The 16,718-nt window shown below is 36.8% G+C and overlaps 1 protein-coding gene and 1 long non-coding RNA gene across 9 annotated transcripts in view; one reads left to right on the forward strand and one right to left on the reverse strand.

Annotated features, from left to right (window-relative positions):
- Positions 1 to 16,718, forward strand: part of LOC113057777 (fibroblast growth factor 13) — a 115,738-nt gene that overhangs the window by 87,244 nt on the left and 11,776 nt on the right. For all 8 annotated transcript variants that reach the window (XM_026225296.1, XM_026225297.1, XM_026225293.1 and 5 more), the window contains one exon: positions 3,677 to 3,780. In XM_026225296.1, coding sequence (XP_026081081.1) covers positions 3,677 to 3,780 — 104 coding nt within the window. The remainder of the gene's footprint in view (positions 1 to 3,676; positions 3,781 to 16,718) is intronic.
- LOC113057788 (uncharacterized) overlaps positions 625 to 16,718 on the reverse strand; it is a 16,349-nt gene continuing 255 nt past the window's right edge. Inside the window, exons 1-3 of the long non-coding RNA XR_003277877.1 lie at positions 16,133 to 16,718; positions 11,560 to 11,609; positions 625 to 1,227 (exon numbers count right to left, since the gene is read on the reverse strand). The exon at positions 16,133 to 16,718 is cut by the window's right edge and continues 255 nt beyond it. This is a non-coding gene — a long non-coding RNA (uncharacterized LOC113057788). The remainder of the gene's footprint in view (positions 1,228 to 11,559; positions 11,610 to 16,132) is intronic.

Here is a 16,718-nt window from a genome sequence, read left to right on the forward strand (position 1 = left end):
GTTTTACTGTACAGAGGTTTATTTAGGCATCCAGACAAATCACCAGAATTAAAACATCAAAGTTCCTTTAGTAATAAGATTTAAAGGGAATTAAAATTCCGCCATCATTTACTCATCCTCTTGTCATTCCAAAACCATAAGACTGTTTTCATCGTTTAGACATGAATAAAGGTATTTTTAAATTAAAATTAACAGCAAAAAAAAAAAAAAAAACACATCCAACAAGCATTTTTGAGCTTCCGTTTACCATATCTGATGAGTTCTATGTTTGCACGCTGGTATTTATATATGTATAAAAGTCTAGATTAATTCTGTTGATCATTTAAATCTATTGTGTCTCTTTGGAAGATTTAATTCAACTTCTCAATGTACTGTATATGGATTACGTTGCTTTCTAAACTTTATGAAGCATCACATTTTTTAATCAATTAGAAATAAATAAATAGATTACATAAAATTTTTATATTTTACATAAAATGTAAATTTGATGGTGTGTGTTAAATTTTAACTTGAAATTTGGTCATATAACTTTAGAAGAAAAAGAGTTATATGAACTACTTGTGTGATATTTTTAAAGCTAGTCCCCATTATTTATAACTGAATAAAATTGCATAGAATTTCACAGAAGAGGCAAAATACATGTTTTTATGAAGTCAATGATGACAGAATTTAGATTTTTGGCTGAACTAATCTTTTATACTTTATGTTATGCTGAGTGAAGAGGAAGTCTTCTCACACATATTTTCCATGATTGGGACTGTAGGAGAGACGTTTTGCTGAATTTTGATGGTTATTATATTGGCCTTTTTGTAGAGATGATTATCGTATCCTCTTGATCTTCCCAGAACTCTGTGCTCAGGTGCTTTATTAGGTGTTAGTACTCAATTGAGTCCCATCTCCACAACCCCCAGTGGCCAAACTCTGGTAATCTCTCTGAAATAAGGTCTACTCATTACCGGCCATGTGTATGCCACACACAAAAAAAGATGAAGATATGAAAAAAACATATCTTTCTGTCATACAAATAGAATCAATAGCTTATTGAAGCTTGTGCATATGGCATCTAAATACTCTTCATGCAGTATGAGTCAGTGGCCATAGACTACAGAGAAGGAAGAAGGCTGATCTCTACAGGTGGACTTGACTGATGTCAGAGTGGAGAGGAAGGGCCTTGATGTGGGATTAGAGGGGATAGAGAGCATTCCGGACATGGCCATCCATTGAGCTCTGTAGGAAATAAGAAATATTAATCAAGAGATCTCATGTTTATGATGAAAGGGTGAGGGAGCAGAAACATAGATTGAGCTAAAGGAATGGGTCACCCAAATTTGCTCAGCCAAGTTTTTTCAAATTACATCTGAGTGTGTAAATACTGACACATTTTCATTTTAAAAGGATAGTTCACCCAAAAAATTTAAATTCTGTCATCAGTTATTCACCATTTCATTTCAAACCCCTAAGACTCCATATAAAACCCAAACATGCATGTTTGAGATTTTCATTTACCATATTTGATGTGCTCAAAGTATGAGCATTCACAATTAGGGTTGCAAAGGGGTGTAAAATTTCCGGACACTTTCCAAAAATCCCTGGAAGATTACAAAAAATCCTGGAAAGTTTCCAAAATTTCTAGAATGTTTCCAAAATTTACTAGAACCTTTTTGCAACCCTATTCAAAATATGAAGTGATCATACCTCTTCAGAAGGCTCAATTCATATGGTTTTCTTTTACAATCTCTTTATGAACTTTTATGAAGTGTCAACATTTTGGTAGAGTGGACTTTCAGTGGGTCTCTTTAAAAATATCTTCATTTTTGTTTTGAAGATGAATAGAAATCATATGGGTTTGATGGTGAGTGATGAATGTTTTGATGAACTAACACTTTAAAAATAAATGAATTACACAAAATGTAAATGTTTAGTCTCTAAAATTTGTAAAAATTTTGGTTTGTATGTCACAAAGATGTAATTAAACTTTAGAAGATAAAAAAGCATGAGTAAAAGGATGTGTGAATAAATGATGACAGAATTCTCATAATTGTACACCTAACCTTTTAAGAAATGAAGCAGGGATTTATGTTAGATGATGTGAGTGTATATTCCTGAAGCACAAAATATTGTACTTGTATCTTGCATGATTGCCATATGAAGGCGGTATACATTTTCTAATCTAAGATCAGTCTGCATTGTTCTCTGACAACACATACGCATACAAAAATGGTTTCCTCCTTGTTTTTTTAATCAAGCTGGGTTACATAAGCAGTGAAATGGCTCACACATTTTTTTCATTTAAAAAGCTTGTGCTTTTTTCTTCCCAAGCTTATGTTCCTCAGATATTCCCAGTGTCAGGGGTGACTGGCTGGCTGCTTCACTCTTCCCACTGGCAGAAAGAGGCTGTGTGGATGGGAAAGATTGTCAGCTTTATGGCCTACATGGTGACAGGGAGGACAAAGGTGTGAGGAGAGTTGGCACAGCCAGTGGTCCCCGAAAGACAGAGCTCCGCACAGCTCACTAACTCTGCTCAACAGAGAGAGAATGTGTGAAAGAGTCAGAGGGAAGAGTGTGAAACAGAGAGAGAAAGAGAGCGTGTGTGAAAGGAAAAAGAGGAACTATGTTAAAGAGGCAGCAGTTCACAGAGAATGTAACACACAAGTATCAGAGGGAGGTGAAAAGCTGCCGCTTATACTAGATAAGAATAAATCAGGTTAAAATGAACTGAATTGAACTCTAATACACTAGGAAATAAATCAGGATTTTAAAATGCAGTCAAATGTGTAGAAACTATTTCCATAAAAATGTCTTTACAATGTTATTTTAGTATTATTTATATGCTACTATGATATTTATTATTTTGAATTAAATTTTTATTTTTACATTTTTAGTTGTCATTTTAATTTTAGTTTAAGTTTTAGTAATGTTATATGCTGTTGTCATTATTATTGGTTGGATATATATATATATAGATTTTTATTTCAGATTTAGCTATTTTAGTACTACAACTTTTTTTATTTCAGTTAGCTGCCAAGCAATATTTCTACATTTTTGCTCAGGTTTACAAGTAAAAAAAAAAAAAAGACATTTCCACAGAAAAATGCTTTATTACTATTATTATTATTATTATTTTTATCATAATCTTAAAGCCAAAAAAAGCTATTTCTGCCTCTGAAACAACCTTTCTACTGACATAATCAAGGCCATCTGATTGAGGAAATATAATACCCAACTTGGTGCTAAAGCGTTTTCTAGGGTGTTTGTACTTGAGTGTTAGTGATCTTTGGTGAAGTCCGACGCTGTGATGATGAAGTGAATGTGAGCGCGGCTGACATGATGCTGATGAGAAACTTAAGCATGCACATCTGCATTCTCAAACTCATGCAGCTCACATTTTTTGTGTTATGCCTGTCTCTGGGTGACACTTTATTTGTTTCTGGAAGCAATGCAAAAATTTGCCTTGTATGTGAAAACATCAAATGAACTCAAACCATGTAGTTGTGTGTCTTGGGAATGTAAAATGCTCCAGGTTTGCTTGATTTTCACTCTGACCAATATAATTTTTTTATTTTCCCATTATAAATTTCTATACAACACACATGATAGTTATATCTTAATCAATTAGCTGTACTTAGGCATAAATATTTACAAATAGAATTTTGACTTTTCTTTGTTTCCTGTACAGCTATGTTCAACCTCATCCCAGTTGGCTTGCGAGTGGTTGCCATCCAGGGAGTTCAGACCAAACTCTATCTGGCCATGAACAGCGAGGGCTACCTGTATACTTCGGTAAGTACCTGCAACACCCTTTGCAGATGTTTGTTTATGTGTATTATGTGTACTATAACTCACTCCTTCAGCTGTCTTAAATCAAAGGGGAAGGTCACGCCAAGCATCTGCTCCCAGACCAACACCTGGGCTGTAGTCATTACCACTAGAGCACACACCACTCATCCCCTGCCAAATCATGACATCAGACACCCCCGGTAAACAGATCTCCATGTGACCAAAGATCAAATGGTCACATAGCCTTTTAGAAATGTTCTTGCTCCCAAACCCCTTACTGGGACGAAGAAACAGTCACTTCCAAGAGTAGGGCACAGTGCTTCACAGATTTCTCCATATAAACAGATGAAGCCTCTACTGTGCGCTAGACTCAAAGCATCTCTCCATATGGCATGATGTCAGAAAATGAGTTAAGTTACAGCTGTGACAGATATCTCAAGATGTTTTCATAACCTCAGCTCCACAATCGTAGTTTAGATTATGCGCAGCCCCGCACACTAAGTGGCATGATTACAGGGTGGATGGCTTAGAGATGTTTGTTAACTGGCTATGGTTGGGCAGCACTTTGCCCCCCCCACCCCTCTCATAGTCCTGACCTTCTTCCTGCCAGTACCAGACAAAATGGCGGTACTTTGGCATCCGTCTTGGTTACTATGGCAATGCAGGCAAGGCAGTATGTGGGTTGTGCAAGTGTACACCAGTTCCAGTCACTTTGTTCAGCTTCATCGATAGATGGGACTCTCTGCTTTCATAAGCACATGTGAAATCATCCCTAATTAGTAAAATACATATGGAGGACTGTTTGTAATTACTCTTAATGTTTAAATGTACATGGAAAACACTACGAATCATCAGTGTGCTCAGTTGTCAAGATGATTTGGTTGTTGACTGTTGCAGTAATAGTGATTAATCACCATTATTGGAAAAGTTGTTGTTATTTTAGTCTCTTGCTGAGAGGTTTTTCTCTCTGAAATAGAGGACGGGTGAGTTTTCCCACGGCATGAATTGAGTAACATGCCTTTCATTGCAAAGATGACTAATATCAAAACACTGATACATTTAGAAACTTGTGAAAATATGCTGAACAGGCAGTCTGCATCCAACATTGATTGGACTGCATGAAGACATGAATAATGCAGTAACCTACCTGCCAAACTTTCTGCTGCAAGACAAATGTCAGAATTTGACTATGTGTTTGGGATTACAGGAGCTCCTGTTGTGTGACAGGAGATTGGGCGCAAATTAATAGAGTCTCAACAACAACAACAACACGGAACACACTCTCTCACTCAAGCTCAATCTTGACGCTATCAGAAAGCATCCATATTATGAATAACAGTGAAATAACTGGACACTAAGCTATGTAGAAGGATCATTGAGGAAACTTAACAAAATATGAAGCAGACGTTGCCTGAGAAAGCTGAGTGTCAGGATAGTGGATCAACTAATTGACTTCTAATGACCAACTAGACAAAGCAATTTGTAGTTTATTCATGTAAGCTGAATTTTTAGCACCATTACTCCAGACGTCAGTGTCACATGATCATCGAGATATCATTCTAATATGCTTTTTAAGATACATTTCTAAATGTAAATAATATCTGTAAATGCAAATAATAATAATAATAATAAAAAGGCATGTGAACCTCTCTAATATAGACATGTAGAGTGTTGGAAGATTTATTATTTGTACAGTATATAGGGGTGTAACGATATTCCTACCACAATACATTACCTACAATAAGTATTGTGGTACCGATGTCCGCCCCTGCCCCCCCACAGCCCTGGCCCACTTGAGGTTGACCTCACTTACACAACGGCTCATTTCAAATCAGATGATGCATGTAAAACATGGTTTGTTGAAAATAAAAACGCATTAAACAGAGCTATTGGCCTCAGACATTATAACAACAATGATCGAAAAATGTGGACAAACAACACGGAATGCCGTATGCACGCTAATATACCAGTCATTTATGCCTTCATCATCATCTTAAAGGTGAGACATAAACAGCACACACTATCTATGTTTAAACTAAAATAATTAGCAAATTTTTAAGCCTTGTCAATTAAACATTCAAGCAAAGAATAAGTGCTTGAGAACTTGCACGCGCTTTTTGAAGTGCGTGCGTGCGTGTGTGCGTGCATACGTGTGTGCGTGCGTGCGTGCGTGCGTGCGTGTGTGTGTGCATGCACTCATGCGTAGCAAGAGAAAATATTGTTTTATTTTTCAAGACTTGTTTGAACTCACAAACTAAAACAAAAAATGTCAACATGCCCGTCTTTGTGAGTTTCCTTGCAAACATAATTGGTCATGTTTAAGTGAACATAAACAGTCAAGAAAGACTACATATGCGTATCATAATCAGTGTACTGGATCTGTGACTTATGTCTTAACCCCTTTCTAGGCACCTCCTTTTTTGGCATGGAGACAGAAATGACATACCCAAAATAAAAAGGTTTCTGCTCATGATTCTTTCTGACTAGATACATATTCAACATATGTTCACAAAGCTGACACTTTAAAGTTTACTGTTCAGGAATCAGAATCACTCAGACTGTTATGATAATAGAGATATATAAGCTCAAACATAAAAACAAAAATAAAAATATTAAAAACATATTTTTTTAAATGTATTTAAAAAATGTTTTGATGTAAGATATGAGTTTAGAAATAGAGTGTAGCTAAAGCCACAAGTCTTTCAAAACTTCATTAGAAATTTCATAATCTAATCTGTAAAACTGTGAATTTTATGAAATATTTTCTAAGGTCATGTCATGTGTGTTTTTTAGAGAAGGCAAATCAGATTGATTTATGGCCCTTGTCATCCCTGTAAGACCTCACATGTAAACTCTTCTGTGTATTTTGTGTGTGTGTTGGCTTTGCAAAACTTCCCATTCATGATTGTATTGTTCTCACCAAACGAGTCTTTCACACCTCCGCCAGGTACGACACATTATCCGCATTATTCTTTTATCATTATTCTTTTGTTTTTATTCCACCTTTATTCGCATTGATTGTGGTTTTTCAGGCTTTACAAAGCAGCGATCTCACTTCAGTCTCTCTTTGCATTCAGCCCTTATTTATCAAAAGTCTTAATATAAAAATACAACAAAACATTTTCTTTCGACATTGACGTGAATTATTGAGACAAAAATGCATTATGAAGAAGAAAAGCACCTGCTATTAGTAGCATCGGAGCTAACGTTAGCATCAAGCTACATCTGACAATTTATGAAATTATTAGTACACTTTTATACAAAACTCACTTTAAACCCCGATCGAGTGTTTATAATAACTTCCTTTAGTGATCAGGGGTGGAATTTGGTCGTTTACTATTGTAAAAATATGCTATTTGTAGCCTTTTTCATCGCTGCACAAGTTAGCATTTCCCATGTACATTTTTTTGTATATTTTATAAAATGCCCCAGATCTCAAGAAAATCTCATACCAAGCTTTTCCATCGTAATCGCGGGTTTATTATTCGGATATTTCGTGTATACAGAGGTGTTTCAGTGTTGTTGTGAGCAGATATGAACCAGGAACTGTTCACGAACCATGTGACACAATCTGACGCTGTCCGGTTTTGGGACTGTCAGATTGACAACCCAAAGGTCCAATCAGAGTCTGTCTGGGTCACAGCTCGAGCACACGGAAGCAAACAAACAGAGACGGCTCTGGCAGAGGCTATTTATCATCAGATCGCGTAAATCAGTGGAAAATGAATAGAAATGACGATTCTGTCTGAACAAATATGAAGTAAACATCACTAAATATATCCATATATCTCCGCAGATATGCATCTTTGGTCTAGAAATCCTTATTGACGCTGTTCAGTGAGTCTATGTGAACACAAATAAACCGCTGCTGACGTGACTGAATATGAGTGAGTGGTGAATTTCTATTCAAAATAGGGCATAATACGGATTTATTATTTTGCACTCCTGACATTAATTACTAAATATCTGTCACTGCAACAATGTTGTATCAAAATATTGGTCAAATATCGAAGCTAGAGTCTTTAAACTTTCAACTGATGCACAGTTTGTCCAGATCAAGTAAGAGAGTGATGTTTAATGTGCTGTGAAAGTGAAACAATAATAAACTGGGGCCGTCGGCGATGTTTGCACGTAAAGGGGTAAAGGAACAGCAGTCTAGTCCTGCTGCCTGTTAAATTTAAACAACAAAACACAAGGAAATCACACAATTGCTCTTGATTGAATAGCTTTTGTAACAGCAAGGGTTGGTCTTATATGGGTCCTATTATGCTCTTTTACAAAGTCTTGATTTTGTTTTGGGGTGTAATAGAACATGCTCTCATGCTTGGTGGTTTGAAAAACACATTATTTGTCATATAATTTACATTATTACAATACCTTTCTCCCCAGACTGGTACAAACTGCCAAAAAACGAAATCTGTTTTGTGATTGGTTTGCGGTCTATATTTCAATACTTTCCATTGCTGTGATATCACTGAGTAATTATGCTGTAGGCTTATATAAATTGCGGCCATCAGGGAGCCGCTATTATGCCTGGCATTGAAACTGTTTTTGAGTGCACGATCGCTCTTTAGTTTCACTTTCGATGAGATTCACAATCGCACGTAGTCTGTTTATACTATGGAGCAGCTGTACTTACAGCACATTTTACAAGAAAAGTTGTTTTGTCAGTAGTGCTCAGAATCTACAAATATTTGCCAACGTCTTCGGTCATGAATCCTACTTTTTTATGTGGTAAGTGAAATTGTATGTACTGTAGTGAAAAGGCATAATAGGACCGCTTTAAATGTATACAGTGAAAAATGCACTGTTATTTTACATTTATTTTTACATTTCCTGTGCCTGAAAATTACTGCTAAACACCTAAAAAACAGTGTTTATTTGATTTATCTTTGCTCTGTTATATTCATTTGTGTTGTTGCATTTAGTTTGATTATTTGTTATTATTTTTTATTTTTATTTTTCCATGAACATAGCACATACCGAGCAACCTGAACCGTTACACCTCTACTTGTATAATATTTTTTAGTTATGTCACATTAAAAATAATCAAAATTTTGCAATTTTTTTTTTTTTTTTTTTTGTCTGTTAGAAATTTTATGGTTCCGGTTCTACCTAATGGCTCTGGTTCCAATTCCAGTTCCATTAAAATAATTAAACAACTATTTAAAAAAATAGTGGTAAGGAAAAATGCACAATACTCAACTACTCGATGCTCAATAATGTTTATTACATACTGTCCACTTAATTTAAAGGTTGGCAATGTCAAAATTCAACATACAGTATATTACAGTATACAAATTTTCAGGTTCTGATTCTGGTTCCATTTAAATGAACTATTTATTTATTTTTTATTTTTTTACTATTTTATGTTCATTGAATGTAGCGTTGCTGAATGGTAGTAAGTAATGTTGAGTAATGCTAGTCCATCAATCAGCATGTGCTTCAGCATGTTTTTTACACTATCAATAACATTTTGCTTTTCAAGCAGGAATAAGCTGGTTGGCCAAATAGTCCCTCGAGGGCTAAGACACTTGTTCATTTTCCTAAGTTAATGAACTATATACTTATATAACCATGTATACACACTCTCCATAAAGCCCCTATTTCACAATTAATAATGCAGTCAGAAGATAGTGTAATGCAATGAGTGGTTTCCACATTTTTAAACATTTAAAATGCATTAAAATAAATATTTTCTATAACTTTGTTTATCACTCTTGAAATGACCTGTACACTAAATAATCTATCCCTCATACTTACATAACAATAGCAGTCTGTTTATTTAGTGGTCCAAGTTGAAGTCAGTATGTATATTAATGACACGGACATGCATTTGTGGAATGTGCGCCATTCGAAACATCATGTGCTCAGTAATTAAAGAGGCAGGGCATTGTTTCTGTTACTGGATCAAGGCTGCTCATAGTGCTTGGTCATGTGTCACTCCAGAACCGTTTTCGGAACCGAAACGTATAATTCAGGTTATTTTATATATACCGGTTTTCGGTTCCCAACCCTACCGACTGCATCTCTCTAAATGTTTTTAAATGTGTGTTATGTAAACAAGGGGGGGTGAAATGCTCGTTTTCACTCAATATCCTGTTAATCTTGAGTACCTATAGAGTAGTACTGCATCCTTCATAACTCCAAAAAGTCTTTAGTTTTATTATATTCATAAGAGAAAGATAGTCTGTACCGATTTTTCCCGGAAAAACACGACAGGCTGGAGGCGTGACATGTGGGCGGAGCTAAAGAATCACGAGCGCGAGTAGGCTTTTGCGTTGAGAGTGTGCCGAAGCTGTGACACAGATCCAGAGGCTGAAATTTAACAAGAGCAGCATCAGCAAACTACGTCTCTATGTGGCATGTACTAAAACTGTATATATTTGCTTAGCGGTTTTGGAAAATGACTAAGTTCCACTTTATGTCGTCTTTTTTTTTTTTTTTTAAGCTGTACATGTGGAAAGTGCAGTTTGATGACAACATCGCATGTTGTTTACTTGATGTGCTTATGCCCGGATAGCTAAGTTAACAACACAGAGATATTTGAAGCAGTTTTACTCACCGCCTGCGGTTCCAACACACGATCGTGACCCTTTTTCGTTGGGACTGCATTATCCTTAAGAAATAAACGATGTGCAAACCCGGCGTCAAACTGGGCCTTGTTTGTAAAACAAGCATCTTCGAAATGCAGGGAACAAACAAAAACACTTGCACAACTCCGTTGATGCTCTGTAAAAATAAACTCCATCCACTGGTCCCTTAATGCTGTTTTTTCTTTGGTAATCTGTGCAGGGTTGTCTTGCCCTGGCAACCAAAAACATCTCTGTGACATTTCGCGACGCTCTCGCTCTGATCAGTGATTGTCTGTGCTCAGACTCTCTCCGCTCTGCTGTACTGGAGCGCGCGCTCTTCCGGCAGAAGTGTCCTTAGGACCCATATAAGGAAATTCCGCTCCATCTAACGTCACACAGAGCCATACTCGAAAAAAACTTTCCGAAACTTGTGACAAACCGGAAGGAGTATTTTTGGAACAAAAATACTCCTTCAAACGTACAAATTAATTTTTGAAACTTTGTCCATGTTTAGCATGGGAATCCAACTCTTTAACAGTGTAAAAAACTCTGTATGCATGAAATATGAGGTGGTGATGGCGCAGTGGATAAGACGCATGCCATTGGTCGGAGAGACCTGGGTTCGAATCCACTGGTTGACACCAATGTGTCCCTGAGCAGGACACTTAACCTCTAGTTGCTCCAGAGGTGTGCGACCTCTGACATATATAGCAATTGTAAGTCGCTTTGGATAAAAGCGTCAGCTAAATGAATAAATGTAATGTAAATAGCATTTCACCCCCCCCCCCCTTTAAACCACCTAATTATGCAAAATTGTCATATAAGCGATACATTGACTAGTCATTCAAGCAACTAACTAGTTCATTTTGAAAATCTTTATTTTTGACATACCTAGTCCAGGACCAATGTTTTTGAAGCAGCTCGCTCAACCATGCTGCAAACCTGTCGCCATCTATTCTGTCCTGTGTAATTCTGTTTTCAGGACACTTTAGGCTGAAATCTCTCACAGCAGGCGGGAGAAAGACAAACAAGGCAGCAGACAAGAGACTTTCACATGAAGTCTGACAAAAGCATGTAATCTGACCATAACGTTAGGTGTTACACAGCCATAACATCCAGCAGGAGTCTTTGGGGATGATAGGGAAGCAGCAGGATCTAAACACACACAGCTCCTGCACATCCCAACCACAAGCCCACTATAACTCACGGCAGATCTCTGTTCCCCTTCAGTGACTTTAATGATGTGTGCCTCAGCGTCTGTAATGAAAACATGTGCCAGAGTGCTCATTAAATTAAAGCTCTGTTCTTAACAACAGTAATGTTGTGTCACCATGTGGCATCCTGGTCGACAACAGAAGGACGGAGGCTATATTTAATGTTTCTTTGAGTGACAGCACAGCAAGGTTCTGTAGGTGTAATAATATTTTATTCAGACTGTAACCGTTAGTCTGGAGAGTGTTAAAACACATAGGTCTTTGAACATTCATCTCCGTTTGCTCCCTGTATTCATTTCCATTTTAAAAGCTTTTCCTGCAGTTGCTTTCCATTGCAATTGTCCAATATCAGATATAAAATTCTAAAATGTTCATGAATATAGACATGAGAGGCGATTTTGGGGTGAATGAAAGCAGAATGTGCTGATGTTATTGAGTATACTATAGCTCTGTGAAGTAATCCAATGCTTACACAATGGTGGAGAGCTTTCAGCTTGTATAAGTGGATGGTGATTATGGGTGAAGGATACTGAGTGTGTGGCATTGCAGTATTCTAAACCGTATTATAAAGTCTTTTAATGATTTAGTATGCTGTAGTTCTGAAGTCTCTCTGTGTTCTTGTAATGATTGTGTGTGTGTTTCTGAGGTTTCTGATCCCCTCACATTGGCTCTTTGTGTCTTCTGATATGGTCCTGCTATGGAACCACACAGCCAGCCAATCACACACCAGTGATGTTGGGATGTCCCCAATCAGTGGAGAGTAGGTTGTAAGTGACATATGAGAGTTTTGAATCAGCTCTTGTGCTGCTGTGAGAGTTTTCACGTGTTTCTGTTAGTAGTTTTTTATAAAGAGTTTTATTTCTGCTGCCCTTTTTTTCAGTATTTTGCATTGCTATATTTACCATTCAAATGTTTGGGGTCAGTAAGATTTGTTTTTAAGAAATTAATACCATGGATGCATTAAACTGATCAAAAGTGACACCAAATCAATTTAAGACATTGCAGAAGATCTTGCAAACTTTTGAAAAATATTCCAGTGTATTTCAGTATTATTTTTAGATATAAGGGGAAATTTTATATAATATATTTTAAGATTTAGTTTGTTCTGTAATTTGATTCACCTATTTTCAGTCAAGCGGATAAAAAATTGTAATTCAAGAAGTAAACAAAAAAATTAAGATAAATTTTTTCCAATATCATTTCACAAATAAAATGCAATACATTTTCAGGACACTATTATCTCCTGAAGCTTGGCAAATTAGATTTCCATGACTATTTTTGATTGATAATGCAAATTAATAAACAGGTGTCAGTTGAAATGTACTGAATGTTGTGCAGCTATTGTGGTATATTACAAGCCAAATCAATCATATAAACATGTCATAAGGCTAACGTAGACTAACGTAGACATCTGAATCATTGCTCTTTTGTTGATTTTGATCCATTGTCCTCATTTGTAAGTCACTTTTGATAAAAGTGTATGCTAAATGACTAAATGTAAATAAAGCAGTATCCTACAATTCAGCATTTTTACTATAACACATTCAATAACAGCAAAGAAATAAGTCAGAATGAATCACCAGTGCAATTCACTTTAAAGAAAAGTAGCACAATGTTTAGGCGCATTGCTATTTTAAGTAGCTGAAAACAGACTGCACCATAGACCAACTCAAACCTGGACTAAAGTCTGGCGCAATGTTTTTTTCTTTGTTATTTAAAGGCCGCACACGCTGCTTATTAAACACAGGGATGCACAGCAGCACACAAACATACCAAATCTAAAAAAATTAAAGACTGCAATGCATAAGATTTTTTTTGTAGGCAAATGTCATAATGGATAGTCATCGCATGTATCATAATTAGGCTATCTATTTGCTCGCACACGAACAGCTCCGTTTCATCTCGGAGACACGTTCTGTCTTTGCGCTTGCCAAATTCTGCCGTGTAAATAACAAATCCGTCATGGCATGAGCGCAACTGGCTCTTAAAGGGAATGGAAGATGAGACTCTGATTGGTTTATTGCATGTTGTTAAAATAGCAAAAGTGGATTTGGACACGCCCTGAGTGCACCTGCACCATGCGCTTTACACTTTGTGTTTAGATCGTTAAAATAGGGCCCTGTGTGTTTGTGATCAGAAGAATATATAGAAGGAGAATGCATGCACAAGTGAGTCTGTATGGTTGAGTTCAAATGTATTCATCCATCAGCGTGACAGTGAGTGGGAGAGAGGAAATCAATTAAACGTGTTCTGTTCTCTGCACACTTTCTCTTTACATATAATAAACCGAACCACATGATTCAATGCCAAGTTGTGTTTAATGGTAATACCTGCCGTTTGATCAGTAAACACATCAAATATTACCATGCAAATATAAATGGTTTAAATACAACATAGTGTAGATGAACATTTGATCAGATGACAGTCGGTGCACACTGGCGAAGTGTTGGCTCTCCTGTGAGCTGCTCTGTAGGCGCATTTGAAGTCGAAAATCAGTTTAGGGTTTAGCAGGCAGAGACAGCTACATCAGTATTAGATGCCCACCAACTACATAGAGAGCACAGACACCATAGCCTTCTGTAGTGGCCATAAGCGACTCTCTGCAAGGAAACAGTTCAGACCTTATAGAACACTTTCTACAAAAACAGTACATGTCCCATGGCTCTTTTTTTAAAGCAGTTAATGCTTTTGTCTTGAGAACTATTAAATATGTTTGATCAAACTGTTTTATGACTATTATTGTTTATGTATGCATTTAGCAGACACTTTTATCCAAGGCGACTTTCAGTGCATTCAGGCTAACATTTTTTACCTAACATGTGTTCCCTGGGAATCGAACCCACAACCTTGCACTGCTAACGCAATGCTCTACCACTTGAGCCTCAGGAATGTTTAGACATTATCAAATTGTAAATAGCATAGAAAAGAGAGAACAAAATGCCTCATAGTTGCAACATTAACGAGAAGCAACACAGGCGGGCAAGTGGGAAAAAGAAAAGATTTATTTAACAAAAAATAACCAAACAATCAGTAGTCAGTATATGGACATCAGTAGTGAAGAATGCATGAGAGAGGACTGGAAGCCGAAGGTCTGCGTGAATATTAGCACAAATAATAACAGAAAACCAAAAGGACCTGCTCATTCAAGTGCCGTCACATCGTTGCGCTCCGCAAATCCACTGCGCTGGAGTTCTTATAGGCACTAACTGAGACCTAACAATACACACACACTAAATAATTAAAAAGGAGTCGTTTTTTTGTGTGTGTGTGTGCTAGTCTGACTGCCCTGTCTCATCTGTCCACCTCATGTGTCCATGGATCCATCTTTACCATTGATTCCATTTGTAGGCTTCTTAGGCTATATAGAATATCTTTTGGGAATGGCTTTTTTAGTTATTGTTTTGGAAAACTCCCATTCAGTTTGATGCCACTCTGGTATGTAACACCCACAGTCCGATCAAATGGTGATTAAAGGGATAGTTCACCCAAAAATTCAAATTCTGTCATTAATTACTCACTCTCATTAATTACTCACATAAATCAGAGAAGAAGCAGCAGCTCTCGTTAACATGCTTTGGAGGTTAAAGCGGAAGAACAAAAAGCATTCTTGTCATTCAGGAAAATTAAAGTTGTACCACTCGAGCATAGGTGCTTGACATACCAGCAGATAGCATTATCTCATAAAGCTTGCCAAATTAGATCTCCATGACCACTTTTGACTGATAATGCAAATTAACAATTTAATCATGGTTTGGTTTTGAATTTGAAAATTTGGTCTGATTCATGAAAAGGAATTGAACTCTATTGTCCAGCCATGTCTCTGTGCCCAAATTATAAATAAACCAGCGTCAAATGAAATGTACTGAATGCTGTGCTCGGTACACTGACATCCCCCAGTTCTTCAGTTACAGAAACAGAGCTATAAATTTAACATGAAACACACTGACATCTTCAACAGTCAGCCTAATAAAATAATGACTTTAACCTTAATATTCTTGCTTAACAATTAGCTAAAATAAAACAAATAATTATATTGCTCCACATTGTCAAAACGGACACAAGTCACAAATTACAAACACGGACACAACCTTGACACAGTAAATGATATAAAACATTGACAGCTTCTAAGAAAAATCTTATGTATACTAAGCTTTAAATTAGGATTGGCTAGAAATGCATACTTTTTTTTTTAAATTCAGCTCTACATAAATAATAAATAATAATAACATTTTGACATTCTTAACGATTAGTTAAAATCCAACAAATAATTCACATTTATCTCGATCTTCAGTTAAAAAAACAAAGCTTAACCACAAGAAATTAAAATAAAGCATATTGACAGCTTCTATAAAAAGTATTATGCTCACACAATAAGCTATAACTTGTTTTAAATGAATGGTTAACTAATTAATTTGGTATCCTGTTTCACTTTGAAATATGTCATATTAGAGACAAAAATAGGTTCTGAACAGCAGTTCACACTGACTTGACAAAAAGCTGAAAAAGGAAAACCATTCCTGTGGTATTCTACTCTTTAAAGTTAGTGCCATCAGCAGTGCAACTCACTCGTTTGAGACATCTTGAGCTTCAATGATAATTCAATTATTCAGATGGGTGGTTGAGGCAGAGGGAAGGATGAGGTGCAGGTGGAGAGACCTGGTTACCAGGCATCCGAACTGCACCGAGCAGGAAGGAACAGCCTCTGACTGGAATAGATTCTGTCAGCTTCCCCATTTACTACTTTCCATAAATGGGATTGGAGTTGGAAGAGGGAAAGTGGGTAAAGTAATGAGACCGATCCAGAGTGGGAATGGGGGGAGGTATACTGCACAGAAGCTGAAAAACAAAGAATCTTAGAGAAAAATGGATGGGATGGTGGGAGGGCGAAAAAATAAATAAGATTAGTGGTTGAAAAAGATATTGAAAGACAGAAAGGAAGATCTGATGGAGGATGGGTTAAGAGAAAAACGCAATAAGGGAAAATAGGAGGGAAAAGAAAATATTGGGTGGAGGGCGGAGTGAATGGCAGAAGATAGGGCACTTAGACACATATGAAGACCAAGTAGAAACTCTATCTCTTTCTAGCACACGCACAAACATCTTCTGCATTTCCATCAGGGAGGGGGAAGCCCTTTGGGAGAAGACAGGGCGG

Source organism: Carassius auratus, chromosome 39 (genome assembly GCF_003368295.1).
Source record: "Carassius auratus strain Wakin chromosome 39, ASM336829v1, whole genome shotgun sequence".
Classification (NCBI taxonomy): domain Eukaryota; kingdom Metazoa; phylum Chordata; class Actinopteri; order Cypriniformes; family Cyprinidae; genus Carassius; species Carassius auratus.